Source organism: Orbicella faveolata, unplaced genomic scaffold, assembly GCF_042242905.1.
Source record: "Orbicella faveolata isolate gen_17 unplaced genomic scaffold, um_ofav_v1 contig_1, whole genome shotgun sequence".
NCBI classification, from domain to species: Eukaryota; Metazoa; Cnidaria; class Anthozoa; order Scleractinia; family Merulinidae; genus Orbicella; species Orbicella faveolata.
In genome coordinates, this window is record NW_028301536.1 from 788,154 (window position 1) to 803,141 (window position 14,988).

Consider the following 14,988-nt stretch of genomic DNA (forward strand, 5'->3'; position numbering starts at 1 on the left):
TGCAACAGAAACCTAACCAATATCATAGATATAGGACTTAGAAACCACCCCATCCCCTCGGGAAAAAAATGCCGTCCATCCATGGAGTCACGCAATCTTCATTTTCTGTGACGCGTTCAGTGTTGCGTGAGTGGTGTAAAGTTGACAGTGACAGTTGACAGCTGTATTTGCGTATGGCCCTAGATCAGGCCTGGTAAGTACTTGATAAATATACGCGCAACCATTTCAGAATATGCAGAATTCAGAATGAGGTTTAACGACAACCGCCAGGATTCCACCTGCTGTTGACAGAATCAAGGAAAAAAAGAAGTGCAAAGGAAGTAACGTGATTTTGCAGAGCTGAAGCGAACGACTGGTTTTGGCGCCAAGGAAGAAGGAGTTAACGCTGAGAAACTTTATTAGTCAGAGAAATCTACCTGTTAGCTCTTGTTTAAATTCGGAAGGTAAGAGATTTGTTAACGGCAACAGCAACAGTAGTTTTGGCATGAACATGCTCGCTGTGAAAAGTTCGTGGTGTCATTCACGAGCTGACACCGCTCTCTCAAGATTAATGGTTTTTCAAGTCGTAACGTGCAACAGCCATCAAGCCAAGTTTATAAGCTTACTTTTAGCTTCCCTTAGCTTGCGGATTTCGCTTTTCCATAACCTATGATAAATAGATTGATCTTTCAGTATTAGTGAGTTTATTGTTTTTTTCTTGTTTTGACCGGAGAATCTTATAATGTAATAGCCCTCTTTAAAATTTGAGCTCATGTGACACTCTCGTGGGAACTGTTCTTTTGTCTGCTGATGCTCACGTGAAACCTCAACGGCAGTCACATGATCTGCAAACAATGGAGTTGAATAAATGGTCAGTCAGCAAATCAACTGATCTGACAGAGCTCTATATACATGTAGACACATTTCAATTTCTTTTACTTGTATTACAGGTTTTATTTAGTTCTGACTGTCTTGTTTCGTGAAAATGAAACAAGTGTTGAGGTGGATATAAGAATTACTGTACGTGGATATATTTTTAATGGCATCTCCCGTCATGTTGATGTGACCTCTTATTACAAAATATTCTGGGATGCAACTTTATGAATACCAGAAAATGGCAAGAACATTTATTTTGTAAAGCTACCAATCTTTAAGTCACAGAACTTTGAAGAGGAAAATTATAGGGATTTGTATGTCAATTTTTACAGAGGCTGCAACACATGTTGGTAATTGAGTTGAGCACAAATGTAATATCGTTATTATTTAAATGAATTACTAATAGTTTCTGAAGTGGAAAAGGAAGCGTTGTTTTCTCTAGGTTTTGCCCCCACCCCCTCCTCCCTGACTCTGATGTGACAGCCTGCATCTAACCTCCTAACCCTTAATCTTACTGAGGGGGGTGAATAGGTTTTCGGATCGACGGATTTGGCCTTAAAAAGCGCACTGATTGTGGATTCTCATGGTAAATCGAGCGGATTCACGTATTTTGAAAACACAGTGGATCGTGGATCAGCTGTGAAATTTGGTGTGGATTCCGGATTGTACTTGTCTTGATGTTGGGATCTTGGGTCCTAAACCAAATTTGGATCATAGATCTTTCTTCAGCCTTGGTCAGTATGTTAATGAGTTCATCCAAATTATTTCTTTTTTCGAACAAAGCTCATTTAAACTCAGGTATGAGACTGTTATTGGAGTTGTACTATGTTATAGCTATGATACATGTTGCCTTCTTTACTATTTGTACGAAATTAACAATGGCATTCAAATTTACCAGTTTACCTTTTTACCTTCTGCTTTGAACTTTTACACTTGTGTTTCTGTATGTGGTTGCGGTGTCGGATTATTGAACAAAAATATTGGTGGGTGGACGGATTTGGTGAAAAAAATGCACGGATCGGCGGATTCACCCCCCACCTCACTGTTGGCCTTTCATTTCTTTTCAGTGATGTTCATAATAAAAATGCAAAAGGACAAAGTATTATGATCAAAATTATTCTTCTTTGTCATTAATTTTGCTCAATTCTTTCTTGTTGTGCCAGACTAATTTGCCAAGATGCCTTTAGGAGCCTGGTTGAAGTTCAGACGACCTACTATAGAGCCAGTGATCTTTCTTTATGCCTATGGCCTCTTCATGCACTTGCCCGTTATTCAACAGTACATCTACAAACGTGTCAGTGATGATAAGGGTTTCCCTTATAGTGCATCATCAAAAGGGAGCTGCAGTAATCAGACATTAAATGTAACTCTTAAAGAATTGGAAAAGGAGGTGAATTTCTTCATTATTGCCGTATTAGTATGTATAATGCACCAGTCATTTGAACCCTCCTCCCCCACCCAAATTTGGGGATACCGGGGGCATTCACGTCTGCTGTCAGTGAAATGCAGTGAAAGCCCTGTCTTGCAGGGAAAAAATTCATAGTGAACTCTCCCGCCCTCTAAACATCAAGCACAATTCATTAATAAAAAAGATTGATATAATTTTTTAATAACTGGAGCTTTCACAGGATTTTTTTCATATCTCCTTCGTTAGTTGTTTAATCTCCATGTTTTCTATGAACATGCAACTTTAACCCAGTCTTCTGAAAGAGGTGGCGAACCACAAGTGAAATCCCCGCCAAACCCCTGCTCTGACCCTGCACTGTATAGTGAAGCTGCGAAAAAAGGTACCCTCTCCAACTACTGGGGAACCTAAATTGAGTGAAAACGAGGTGAAAACCCCCGGTTTGTCCCAGGTATCGCCCAAAGGGGGGGGGGGGGGGGGGTCAAATTACTGGTGCATAATCTGTTAACCAGATAAGCATTCGATTCCACACGATTTCAGGAACTAAGCTTTAAAACGATGCCTTGACTACGAATCTATCACAGTCCAAATGTCTTAAATATGAGTCTACAATAGTCCAAGTGTCCTCGATATTCAAAATGAACTCAATTGTCTCCTGTTCATAATCACATAATAATTATACCTTGATCACCCTGGGCGTAATGTAATTGTAAATACTGTTCTTTCCCATGACACTCATTCACGCGCAACCACTGCTGCCTCCCTCCACGACTAAATTAAACCCAGGAGTTTGAGTGTTCTTTCTTTCCCTGCAGTTGTGTGCTATATATGTACCTCAACTTCTCTTCCCCCTGCCCCCCCCCCCCCCCCCCCCCGAGCCCTGGCTAATGCTGTCTTGTGATGTTTTTTAGGTTAATTGTATTTCATTCTGAGAATGTGGTCAATGAACCTCCATCTCCTCCAGATGTAGATTTGCTTACTGATGGTGCTGATGTTAGCCCAGTTATGAATCTCTTCATTTGGTCGCATCCGTCATACACCACGTTTCACACCTGTATAGTAACAACTACATTATTTGTCGGCAGCGATCTTCAGTGTCATGTACAGTTTCAGTTGGCTGCTCTTCCAATGTTTCTAAGCTTTCCCAAGTCAGTTTCTGATGTCTTCTTCTGTACCTCATTTGTGGGCTAATGCTCCTTCAGTTGATAAACAGCACCTCCTCCAGTCATTTCCATTGACTTGAACCTTTCACTTGCAGGGCTGTTCCACTATGGTCTTTACTTTGCTCATTTTGAGACCTCAGGACAAGGTATTTATAAATTTAGGTTGGATTAATAATAATTTATTTTTGTTCAATTCTCCACATGTAGGTGCAGGCCTTATCATCATACATTCACTTGGGAATAGTCATGTTTGCTTCAATTCCTTCCATATTAACTGCTCTCTTTATTGGTGCCTGGACAGACAGTGTTGGGCGTCGACCTGCCCTAGCCTTGCCCGCTATTGGAAGTACACTTGAAGCTTTCATTGTGCTCTTAACAATGTACTTTGAATGGCCTATTTACGTGTTGTTTGTGGGGAGTGCCATCAGCGGCACATGTGGATATTTTACCACAATGGTGCTAGCAGTCATGGCGTACATTGCTGACACTACTGATGAATCAGATAGGAGTTTCCGCTTGGGTAAGAAAAAATCTGTGGAGCCCTGGACTTTGAGTGAAGAAATTTAAAAATAAGATATACTGCAGTCCTCTGGGCAAGATGGTAACAACATTAGTTTGCTAACCCTGAGAAGCTGGATAGCGGTAGTGTGGTCTACCAAGTGGTTAAAACCTCTCTTCTGGTTCTAACATTTGCTCCTAATCCACTGTAGGGGAATGACATCCACCCTAGTCTGCCCCCCAGAATTTTGTCAGGTTGCTGTGGTTAACAGTTTGCAGCAGCCAGGAGGAGAGACATGGTTTAAGATTAACACATTGACCCAGCTGTTCAGTGCCCCGGGAGAGGAGTAATCCTTATACGGGGAGACTCAGTCTGTAAGGGATACCTTTTTCAACCGTCAGTTATATGAAAGGGTAGGGAGTTCGCAAGTTGAGCTTTATGAAAGGCTCGAAAAATCTGTCATTTAGATGTAACATGAACAGGAACTGAATAAATGAAACCTGTTTTTTGGTTAAAATCTCTTCTGGTAATGCTTGATGTTCTCCCATAGTATGCAAAGGGATGCAGTGTTCTTTTAAAAGTAGGTACATGTAGGTGAAAGGAGAACGTTTTTTCAATAAAAGGTATAGGAAAGGGGTACTTTTACTGTCAAAATGGTATACAAAAGGGTAAGGGGTTGGATCTTTGGGCAGAGCCTTCCCATACAAAACTGGCCCTGTGGCCAGTGCTTTAACTAGAATCAGGATTGATAAGCTTATGAGCTGGCTGTCACTCATTCTACCTTGTTGCATTGTAAATGGAGCAGAAGGCTGCCCGGTAACACCTTACAGTACATCCTTTATGGTCATCTCTACCTCATATTTATTGCGGCCATAATCTTTGTCATATTATTCAGTCAGTGTACGTATGTACATTTATTATATGGCTGTGTCTCTCAAGGACTGGAAACTACTGAATTCACGAATTTGATTGGGTGAAATTGATATTGACCGCGGTCTAGATTTTCCCATCTAGACTGGCATCTAGACTGGTTTCATTTTGCGTTGAAAAAGTAGTAAACTAAAATACAAAAATGTTCACCATTTTCTTTTATTTTCTTCTGAAGCATTTATGGAAGTGCCAAAAGCCTATGACAAAAAAAAGAAGTAAAGAGGACGAGCAAATTTCGGCAGGTTTAAGTTAAGCTCTTTGCCATTCGCAAGCACAATGTCAGCAAACCAGTTACATTAAACGAATTAAAGTTTTCTTTGCCATATAATAAACATCTTATTAACCCAGCTAAGTCGGTCTGTATAGGAGAATGTTGACCTCGGTTGTGTGTACAGACCGCACTGCGTTCGGTCTGTACCCACGGTCGGTTTGTACCCACGACCTCGGTCAAGATTCTCCCATACAGACCTCCTGCTTGGTTAATAAGAGCTAAGTATACCTTACAATTTCAAAGGTTTCAGAAATATTCAGCTGATAATTATATTCGATTGTTTTCTGTTGCAGCTGTCATGGAATTTCTGGTGTTTTTTGGTGGAATGATAAGTCAACTCACCAGTGGCCTGTGGATTGAGAATCTTGGTTTTGTAGCACCATACTGGTTCATATTTGTCTGCCTTCTTGCATCAGTTCTCTACATAATTTGCTTTGTCCCAGAATCAAGGACCTCTTCATCCACAGTGGGCAAGAAGTTAAACATCCACAAATTATTCAGCTTATCAAGCATCAAGAGAGTCTGGTATGTGTACAAGTGTCCAAGAAACGGGGCTGGAAGAAATCTCATCATCTTCACACTATGTTCTGGTGTCATTGTTCTAACCACCCTCGGCGTGAACGGGGTCGTTGTGCTGTTCCTGTTGCACAGCCCACTATGTTTCTCTGCGGGAAAGGTTGGATATTTTTCTGCATTCCGATACTTCTCACAAGGCCTTGGTGCTGTTCTTGGTATAAAGGTATTAGGGAGGTGTATAAATGAAGTCAACATTGCTAGAGTTGGTATTATCTCCCTTGCGTTGTCACTGCTCGTGTTTGGATTCTCTAAATTTGAGTGGTTGGTGTTTATGGGTAAGTACTTTCAAGCAACTCTCTTTTACCTGTGCACATTTTCTTTTAGTCTCATTTCTCTCTCTTCTTTGTTATAATCAGCACCAGTGGCTGGAATATTTGCTGGAACAATCACCCCTGTTTTTCGTGGCATGATGTCAAGAACTGTTGGTGCAGATGAACAAGGTAAATTTAAAAATCTGTTAACATAATTTTTCACTAATTAAGTATGCAATTGTTTTACTGATTGTAATGGACCATTTTCACAATGTTGTGTAACTTATCTTATCTTTGTGACACAGTTTCTTAGTATCTCCCACCATTTAGGTCTACAATGTGTGCAGAATGTACATTGCTTGCAGACCCAACTGCTTGCAATGATGTCCTGACTGTATTTATGCCTGTAATGCCACCAGAAGGCACAATGGGTCAGTGGCTCTTTGTATGCATTGCGGACCTATATGTGCATGTTTGCTAGAGAGTTTATTGGGATCAGATCTTATGCAGAACTTCTGTGCTGTTTTAGGTGCATTATACATTGCTGTCACACTATCCTTTTCAGGAGCACTGTTTTCAGCCACTGCATCCCTGGAAACCTTGTTTAACTTTATTGGTGCCTTCATCTTCAACTCAATGTATCCTGCTTCTCTGAAGTTCGATTTTCCAGGATTTGTGTTCTTTCTGGGAGCAATACTATTAATTATACCACTGCTACTCATATGGTTGGTACCCATCATGTTGTTTCATGTGACTTATATTTTTATTAACCCAGTTACAATACATTGCGTACACTGTTCATTAACTTTTACAGGCTGTACAAATTAGTGAATGTAATAATGTATGCAATGTATTATCAGCACATACATTACCTACTACATTCTCACTTAAAACACATAAATTTAATAGTTATTACTGTTTTACGTAGCTAGGGAATTGGTAGTGCCTCTGTTGGCAGTGCCTCTCCCCACCCAGGTGTATATATGGGTCCTAGTGGCAGCCCAACCAAATACAATGGGTAACCTGCAATTGACTTGCATCCCATCCAGGGGTTAAAGGAGCTATTAGTTAGGGTTTGCGCATCTTGAAAAGTTTAGTCTAAATATTTCAAGTTTGTCGTGTGTAATCCGTGTTAATCTTCTTCATCCTTAACCATCCTTGTTCCTTTATGGTTTATTATTGCATTATCATCTCTTCGCTGTTTTTCTATCTTCTATCTGTATCTCTAGATTTTCTTCGGGTTGTTTGGGGTAATTTTGTGTGGTAACAAATTAACTCAAAATACCATGACTGAGCTCCTTTAAGTATGAATACTCCTGGTCGCTTTATGGAATGGAAACCAGAGACTAGCCTTTGTCACTGCATCCCTACCTGAAAGAAAAATTCGGAAAGGCGTCTCTCCAATTTTTTTCTCTTAAGAGTGGGGGTGGGGGGAGGGTTGTGACAAAGACTACCAGATAAGATAAGATAAGATAAGATAAGTTCATTTATACACGGTTTTTCCATCAGTCAACAAAGTTACTGGACTATCTACCTACCTGCCTAACTACAATAAAAATTTTAAAAAAACTGCTTTTCGTGGAGGCCGTGTCTAAAAATTTACTTAAAATAAGATATTACTTTAAACTGTGGCGACCTAATTTAGATTTGAAATCGGTCAGTGAAGGTGCTTGTCTTAGGTCTATAGGTAAGTAGTTCCACAACTGAGCTCCGCTGTACGAAAAACGTCTTTTAAGATAATCAGTTCGAGGTTGTGGAAGAACTAATTTGTTTTCGGTATTCCTTAAACGATAAGCATTTACGTTGTCACGATATACGAAACTTGATCTCAGATAATCAGGTCTCGTACCATTTAATGTTTTATACATTAGGATAGACTTCCGTTCCAATCTTTGATAGTAGAGTCTTCGCCACCCTAGTGCCCGAAAATTACCAGAGAGAGGTGATCCATGCCAATAAACGGACTGTGTCCTCTGATTGTTGGGATTGGTGGAAGTTTCTTAGAATGGGCTCAGTACCTCACTTAATGAACTCACACAAATGCACCAGTAGTGAATGAAAATAATAATAATAATAATAATAATAATAATAATAATAATAATAATAATAATAATAATAATAATGATATACTGTGATACTCCTAAGCCCTTTCAGTAACACAGTGATCAAGATCAGTTTCTTTATTCTCAACATTAGTCTCCTTGTAGTGTAAGGAGAATATGCATGCTAATCGCTCTTGAATTTACCTTTGCAGCTGCTTGAAGAACCCCAGGAGCTTCTTGTCAGAGAGAGATTTGTTCAGGTCAGGACAGCCGGATAACATGGAGAAAAATTTAATCTCACCCGGAGTCAGCATCTCAAGTGAATCAAGCTCATCTCCAGTTCCGAGTCCTACACCTGATGACACATATCAACCGGTAGCTTGAAAGAGAACTTGCTCCATGCATCATCCGGGAATCCATCTATCCATACTGTTAACTTAGCTCTACAGTTTTCTGATTGGTTGTGTAGTAATCGCACGTGACAGTCGTAACAATCAACAACCAACTGGAGACTGTACGGATCTCCGTAGATCTAAAAGAAAATCCAGATAGGTCGTGTGGCACTTTGTATAGACCTAGGCAGAAGTGTTATCTAATGATGACTTTAATGTTCATGTGAATTTATTGATAATAATTATTGAAAATATTTTAGACAGTAGAAGAGAGAGAAAATCTTGAAGACTGAAGAATTTATTGAGAATGATCAAAAGTTGCAGAATTTCATTGGCATCGCAATCGAAATTTAAACTGTATATTAATGCTTATCTTGAACAGTACAGTGTGTGTATGTTGTAGGACAACTATGCGATTTCATTTCCTTACACTTAATAATTTTTTTTTTGTCCTTAATAAAGAGAGAGAATTTATATGAATTTTATGACTGCGCCGCTTCTACTTTTTTTTACGTCGGCACATAAATCTTATTAAAGACCCATGACGGACCGGTGTGCTTTGCGCGTCAAGTCGTGTCGCCATATTTTCATTGAGTCGAATTAACAAATTGACGTCAGTTTTTCATGCTTCTGTCCTGTTATTGATCATGAATTTCGTCATAACATCGTCAAAGTAGCTGTGTCCACGAGGCGATAGCCGAGTGGATCCGCAAACTACTTTGACAACGTTATGACGAAATTCATTGTCACTAACAGGACAGACGCATTAAAAACTGACGTCAATTTGTTTTTTACGATAACGAATTGTCAAATTGTCCGCCCTCGCTCGCTGACGCATCCCATAAATTATAAATTCATGTGTCTGTCCGCTTATTGACAATAAAAATTAGCAAATGAGCGCGCGAGAATTTCTGCAGTTGTCGTAAAAAAGTAAGTGAAACCATTGAATCCATAGCAATCCGTTACCATCCGGTGTTTTTGCTGCTTGGCTGGTTGCAGAGTGTGCGACATTTAAACCCCAATGCTTTCCATAAGTAACAGGCCCTTTATTTATTGTCCTCGATTTTTTGGCCTGCTTGCTTCGCGCTTGGGCTCACAGATTATTGAGTTTACATCCTTCTTGCCACACAACTCAGACCACGTGATGATTTACTTGGAAGGTTCCAGTTGTACAATTTGCCCAAGCAACTGAGTGCATGTGTAAACAGAACAATGGTAACCTCCCAAATGAATCATCATGTGGTCTAGATTGGGTGGCAAGAAGGATGTAAACACGTCAGCCGAATCCACATAGCCCTTGTCGCTTCTCTTAGCCAGAAAGGCCTTGGCACGAGAAACTTTGTCAAAAGTTGCGTCTTATCATGCTTATTAAAATTGATAACATAAAAAAGTTTCACGGTGCCGTTATTGAATTATAAGCCCCTAAAGTTGTAATTAAGGGTGGTTTTAGCAGGTCATACTGTTACCATGGTAACCTATAGCGTCGCAAAAATGATAACGTCTTCACCAATGATTGGGCAGTCTTTTGATACCCTGATTGTAGCATCAACTGATAAAGAGTGGTTATAACGACCCATCAAAATCTAACTGTTGAAAACTGTTTTGAGCCACCTTAGTCAGTAGGGCGTGTATACATATTACTAGCAAAAAATTTCCGACCTTAAAATTTCGGACTTTTAATTTCCGGACACTTTGTATCTCATTTCGGTCAAATTTCGGGCAACAATTTCGGACGCTACTGAAACATGGCTAAGGTAAATGTGCGCCTACAAAACATGAAGTAGACTGACAATGATAGTTTTACTGCACCATCAAGGTTTTACGAATACACCGACGAGAAAATAACATAAATACTATGAAGCCGTTACGTATCTAAATCAGTGTCTCAACTAGGGTTCGCTTCAAAAACCCCGGCTTAAAGGAAACTAATAGCTCTGGAGCTACTCAAAGTATTTCGGACGCTTAAAAATTTCGGACGGTTTCATTTTTGGAGACGTTTTTGTCTGAAATTAAAATCCTCCGAAATGTTTTGCAAGTGATGTACTTTAAAAAATGGAATTTTACCCGAAATTTAAAACTCTGCTAATTAGATATTTAAACACTCTTTTAAATATTTTCCCTTTCGTTTTGTTTTTCCGTATTTATATTAGCAACGGGCGTTCACTTCTGCAAAAGCTGCACACTACAATACTGAAAACGTCGCGTAAAGCTTAGTCGATGAAAACAGGAAAAAATCAACCGTGACAAGCATTTTTACAGGAGACGCTTCGTTGATTGTTTAAAACACGTCGTTCTAATTAAATTGTCAATGCTACGGTTATTTCAATTAACGGGCAAAAATATTCATGAATTGAGTAGAATAAGGTTATTCGTTGTGCCGTGACAGCAGTACTTAGTAGACGTCTGAGAGTACGTCTGAAAAGATACTACTTTGCGTAAATTAATCTGTTGGAGCGATGTGTGCCCATGATTAAAGTTCTAAAAAAGGAGATTAAAACAGATCTGAAAAAACGTTAAAGCTGGACTTTCCACCGCCTTCTGCGGTTTTCGACAGAGAAATGGGGGGCAACGAACAATGACGTGCCATTCCGTGACTCTTGCAGACTACATTTCTCTGAAGGAGATCGCTGAAGGCAGTCGAAAATTCAGTTTTTACGTTTTTCAGATCTGAGTAAAGTTGTAAAATAAAATGGAGAGCTCGAGAACGACCTTTCGTTATGCAAATTAAAAACGGCAATTTCGAAAATGAATTCGAGAGTTGGAATCCAATCCTACTTTTCCTTGTCACGCATATTCGAATTGAAATTTAACACTCACTTTCATCCGGCTGTCATATTTATGGGAAACGAAAAAGGCAAGTACATTCAAAAATCTTTTTCTTCGCTAGGGGAAAGCGGACTTAGTGAATCCGATTTCAGAAATGAGAAAAAGAAAACTAGAACCGTGAACTTCTTTGTTATGCAAATTCAAATTCAAATTCAACACCTTTTTATAACTTACATTTTTATGGAATTTACAAAAGTAGACTCTTAATTTTTGCTTTTGTACGTCTAAAATATACCTTACGCTACAAGAGACACACAAGTGCTGTGGTCCACAGCAGAATCCGCCGTCCCGCTTTGTCTACGAGTAAACAGGCCAGACCTGTACCCACAAACTGAGCCAAGCCCACTGTTATGGGGACAAGTTTTCCATTTGAGAAGCCTGCCGTTCCAAAGATGGTTGCAGCGTTAAAGAGCACTGCATTGACTCCACAAAATTGTTGGAAAACCATTAAACCAATGCTGATTATCAGGGGCTTTGCTATCACTGGTGATAACACATCACGCAATTGAAGCCGATCACGATGCTCTGTCAAAAGATAATTAAAATCACTTAATTACTTCAATCCATACTATTTTCAATGAAAAAACAAATCGCCCCGTTATAAAGGTTTGGCCCTCAAACTTTGCATTTTGTTTATTTTGTCATACTCTTTCCATTTTCTGAAATTCTTACAATGTAGCTACAATTACGAAATACACAGCATTTATTGAGGTTTTAATTAGTTGCCACTCAGCTGTGCTCTATTAGAAATCCGGGAATCTGATCGGTTCCGTTATCGTTTTCGATCCGCTGATAGACAACGATCGCGCGCGGTGCTCTTGAAACGGAAAATTATTCATAATTTTAGGCTTTAAAATACACAAAATTGTATGTTTTGCGCTATTAGCGCGGAAAGCGAGAGTGGCCGCGAATTGGGCGCAAAAAAATTGTCTCTCCCCAGAGACAACCTAGTGTGGACAGACTAGTGTTGCACATGCTAATGGTTTCCTCTCAGGAATCTGGGGTCTTCTTTTTAGTCCAGAGGTCTTCGTTTAAATTAATGCATCAGTCAATGCTTGCCTGGTTCTTATTTTAGGGTCACTCTATGTTTACGAAATCTATTGACTGTCATGACAAGGGAGAAAGCCGTTCACGAAATACATCACTAGATCAGCGGGTCTTCCGCCCTAGAGTTTACTTTCTGTGATCTTCGTTTTATTAACACCGTAGTGAGTTGACCTCTTGCTAATGAGGCTGTTTGAAGCTACAAACGGTTTTTTTTCCACGTTCTGGTTTTCTGATTCATCAAACGATAGTGACTATAAATAACAGTGACTTTATTTGTAATCTCCGCCGCAGCCGTTTTTGGGCTGGGGTGTTTAATACGCAACGCTTCTCCAGCGTTGCGTGACCTGTAGTTTTCTGCAGGATGCGAGCCGCACTGATCACAATCCCATCGAGTGGCAAAAGTTTGGAGAATTTAATAGCTTTCCTTTCCCAAAATTGTTCAATATTTCTAATCAGATATACAGAAAGAAGACTGTCCAAGGGACGCTGTTCCGATCTACCTTCATGTCCTCTGAACTAAAATTTTGAAATCAGTAAAGTGGAAGCTAAGGAGATATAAGACATCTCGTGAATACTGCTTTTAATTCAAGGTGGACACTTACATTGTGCAACCCGCAAACGCAAAAATTCACTTATCAAGAGACTATTTTACGTAAACATTATTGTAAAGTCGTGCAATGAAACCGCTTCCTGAATTTATTTAATTCTAAACGCGGTAAACGCAATGAGTATTCACGCTCTCCATTAAAAAAGCGTTGTGCGACATATCGAAATTTTTACAAGCGGAAGACAAGAAACACAGATAAAGAAACAGGTAAACTTACCGAGAACCAGGACCCCTGTTGGTTAGTTAACCGTCGGGGTGAGAGATTGTCGCCCATATCAACTTTCTTTTCTTTCGTAAGTTCTCGCGCAATTACGGATGCGCCACACTCGCGTTTTAGGCGCAGGGATCCCAACAAATGCTTTCTTAACTTTTTAAAGATGCTACTTTTGGTCCTCAACCAAATCTACACACGTGTATTTCACTTGTGGAAAACTATCGATTTGCACAGTGTTTGGGTTGGAGATTCTCGCCCATATCAACTTTCTTTTCTCTCGTAAGTTCTCGCGCGTTTAAAGATGGGCCACACTCCCGTTTTAGCTGCAGGGAACCCAACCAATGCTTACCTAACTTTTTGAAGATGCTACTTTTAGCCTTCCCCCAAATCTACACGCATATATTTTACTTGTGGAAAACCATCGATTTGCACAGTGTCTTGGATTGGAGATTCTCGCCCATATAAACTTTCTTTTCTCTCGTAAGTTCTCGCGCGTTTAGAGATGCGTCACACTCGCGTTTTAGGTGCGAAGATCCCAACAAATGCTTACCTAACTTGTTAAAGATGCTACTTTTAGTCCTCCCCCACATCTACACAACTGTATTTCACTTGTGGAAGTCTATCGATTTGGACAGTACTTCGGTGAGAGATTCTCGCCCCATGCATTTTTCTTTCTTCCGTAATTTCTCAAGCGTTTAGAGATGCGCCACACTCGCGTTTTAGGTGCGGGGATCTTAACCAATGCTTACTTAACTTTTTAAAGATGTTACTTTTAGCCCTTTCTCAAATCTACAAACGTGTATTTCACTTGAGGAAGTCTCTCGCTTTGGACAATGCCTGGGTTAAAGATTCTCGCCAAAGTATACCTTTTTTCACTCGCGTGTTTTCGCGCGGTTAGCGATGCGGCACACTCGCAGTTTTGGTGTGGGGATCCCAAACTATGCTTACGGGGCTCTTTAAAAATGCTAGTTTTGGCCCTCTACTAAATCTACAAAAACGTATTTCACTTGTGAAAGTCTATCGATTTGGACAGTGCTTAAGTTGGAGATTCTCGCCCATATCAACTTTCTTTTCTCTCGTAAGTTCTCGCGCGTTTAGAGATGCGCCACACTCGCGATTTAGGTGCACGGATCCCAACCAATGCTTACTTAACTTTTTAAAGATGCTACTTTTAGCCCTACCCCAAATCTACACAAGTGTATTTCACTTGTGGAAGTCTATCGATTTGGACAGTACTTGGGTGAGAGATTCTCGCCCCATGCAACTTTCTTTTTTCTCCTAAGTTTTTGCGGGTTTAGAGATGCGCCACACTCGCGTTTTAGGTGTGGGGATCTTAACCAATGCTTACTTAACTTTTTAAAGATGCTACTTTTAACCCTCCCTCAAATCTACACATGTGTATTTCACTTATGGAAGTCTGTCGCTTTGGACAATGCTTGGGTTAAAGATTCTCGGCCATTTATATCTTTTTTTCAGTCGCGTGTTTTCGCGCGTTTAGCGATGCGCACACTCGTGTTTTTTGTGTGAAGATTCTAAACTATGCTTACGGGGCTCTTTAAAAATGCTAGTTTTGGCCCTACCACAAATCTACACAAGTGTATTTCACTTGTGGAAGTCTATCGATTTGGACAGTGCTTGGGTTAGATATTCTTTCCCATGTCAATTTTGTTTTCTCCTGCATGTTCTCGCACGTTAAGCGAGACGGCACACTCACCTTTTAGATGTGGGGATCCCAAACTTTGCTTACCTCGCTTTTTAAAGATGCTAGGTTTAGCTCTCTTTCAAATCTCCAACGTGTATTTCACTTATGGAAGTCTGTCGCTTTCGACAATGCTAGGGTGGATATTTTTAACGATTTCAATTTACTTTTCCTTTGTACTTTTTTCGCGCGTTTGGCTATGCGGCACACT

General features: G+C 40.0%; 1 protein-coding gene across 3 annotated transcripts; it reads left to right on the forward strand.

The window, feature by feature from the left end:
* Window positions 1-86: 86 nt before the first annotated feature.
* LOC110051072 (proton-coupled folate transporter-like) lies at window positions 87-8,864 on the forward strand. Of its 3 annotated transcripts, none has more exons than XM_020757042.2 (7): window positions 87-443; window positions 2,019-2,245; window positions 3,631-3,943; window positions 5,417-5,974; window positions 6,056-6,139; window positions 6,516-6,675; window positions 8,205-8,864. In XM_020757042.2, exons 2-7 carry the CDS (start codon window positions 2,033-2,035, stop codon window positions 8,374-8,376), a joined length of 1,500 nt encoding a protein of 499 aa, XP_020612701.2. In that variant the 5' UTR covers window positions 87-443; window positions 2,019-2,032; the 3' UTR covers window positions 8,377-8,864. The 3 variants fall into 3 exon arrangements, with proteins under 3 accessions (XP_020612701.2, XP_020612702.2, XP_020612703.2); XM_020757043.2 differs by lacking the exon at window positions 87-443 and adding an exon at window positions 556-999; XM_020757044.2 differs by lacking the exon at window positions 87-443 and adding an exon at window positions 1,014-1,205.
* The last annotated feature ends 6,124 nt before the right edge of the window (window positions 8,865-14,988 follow it).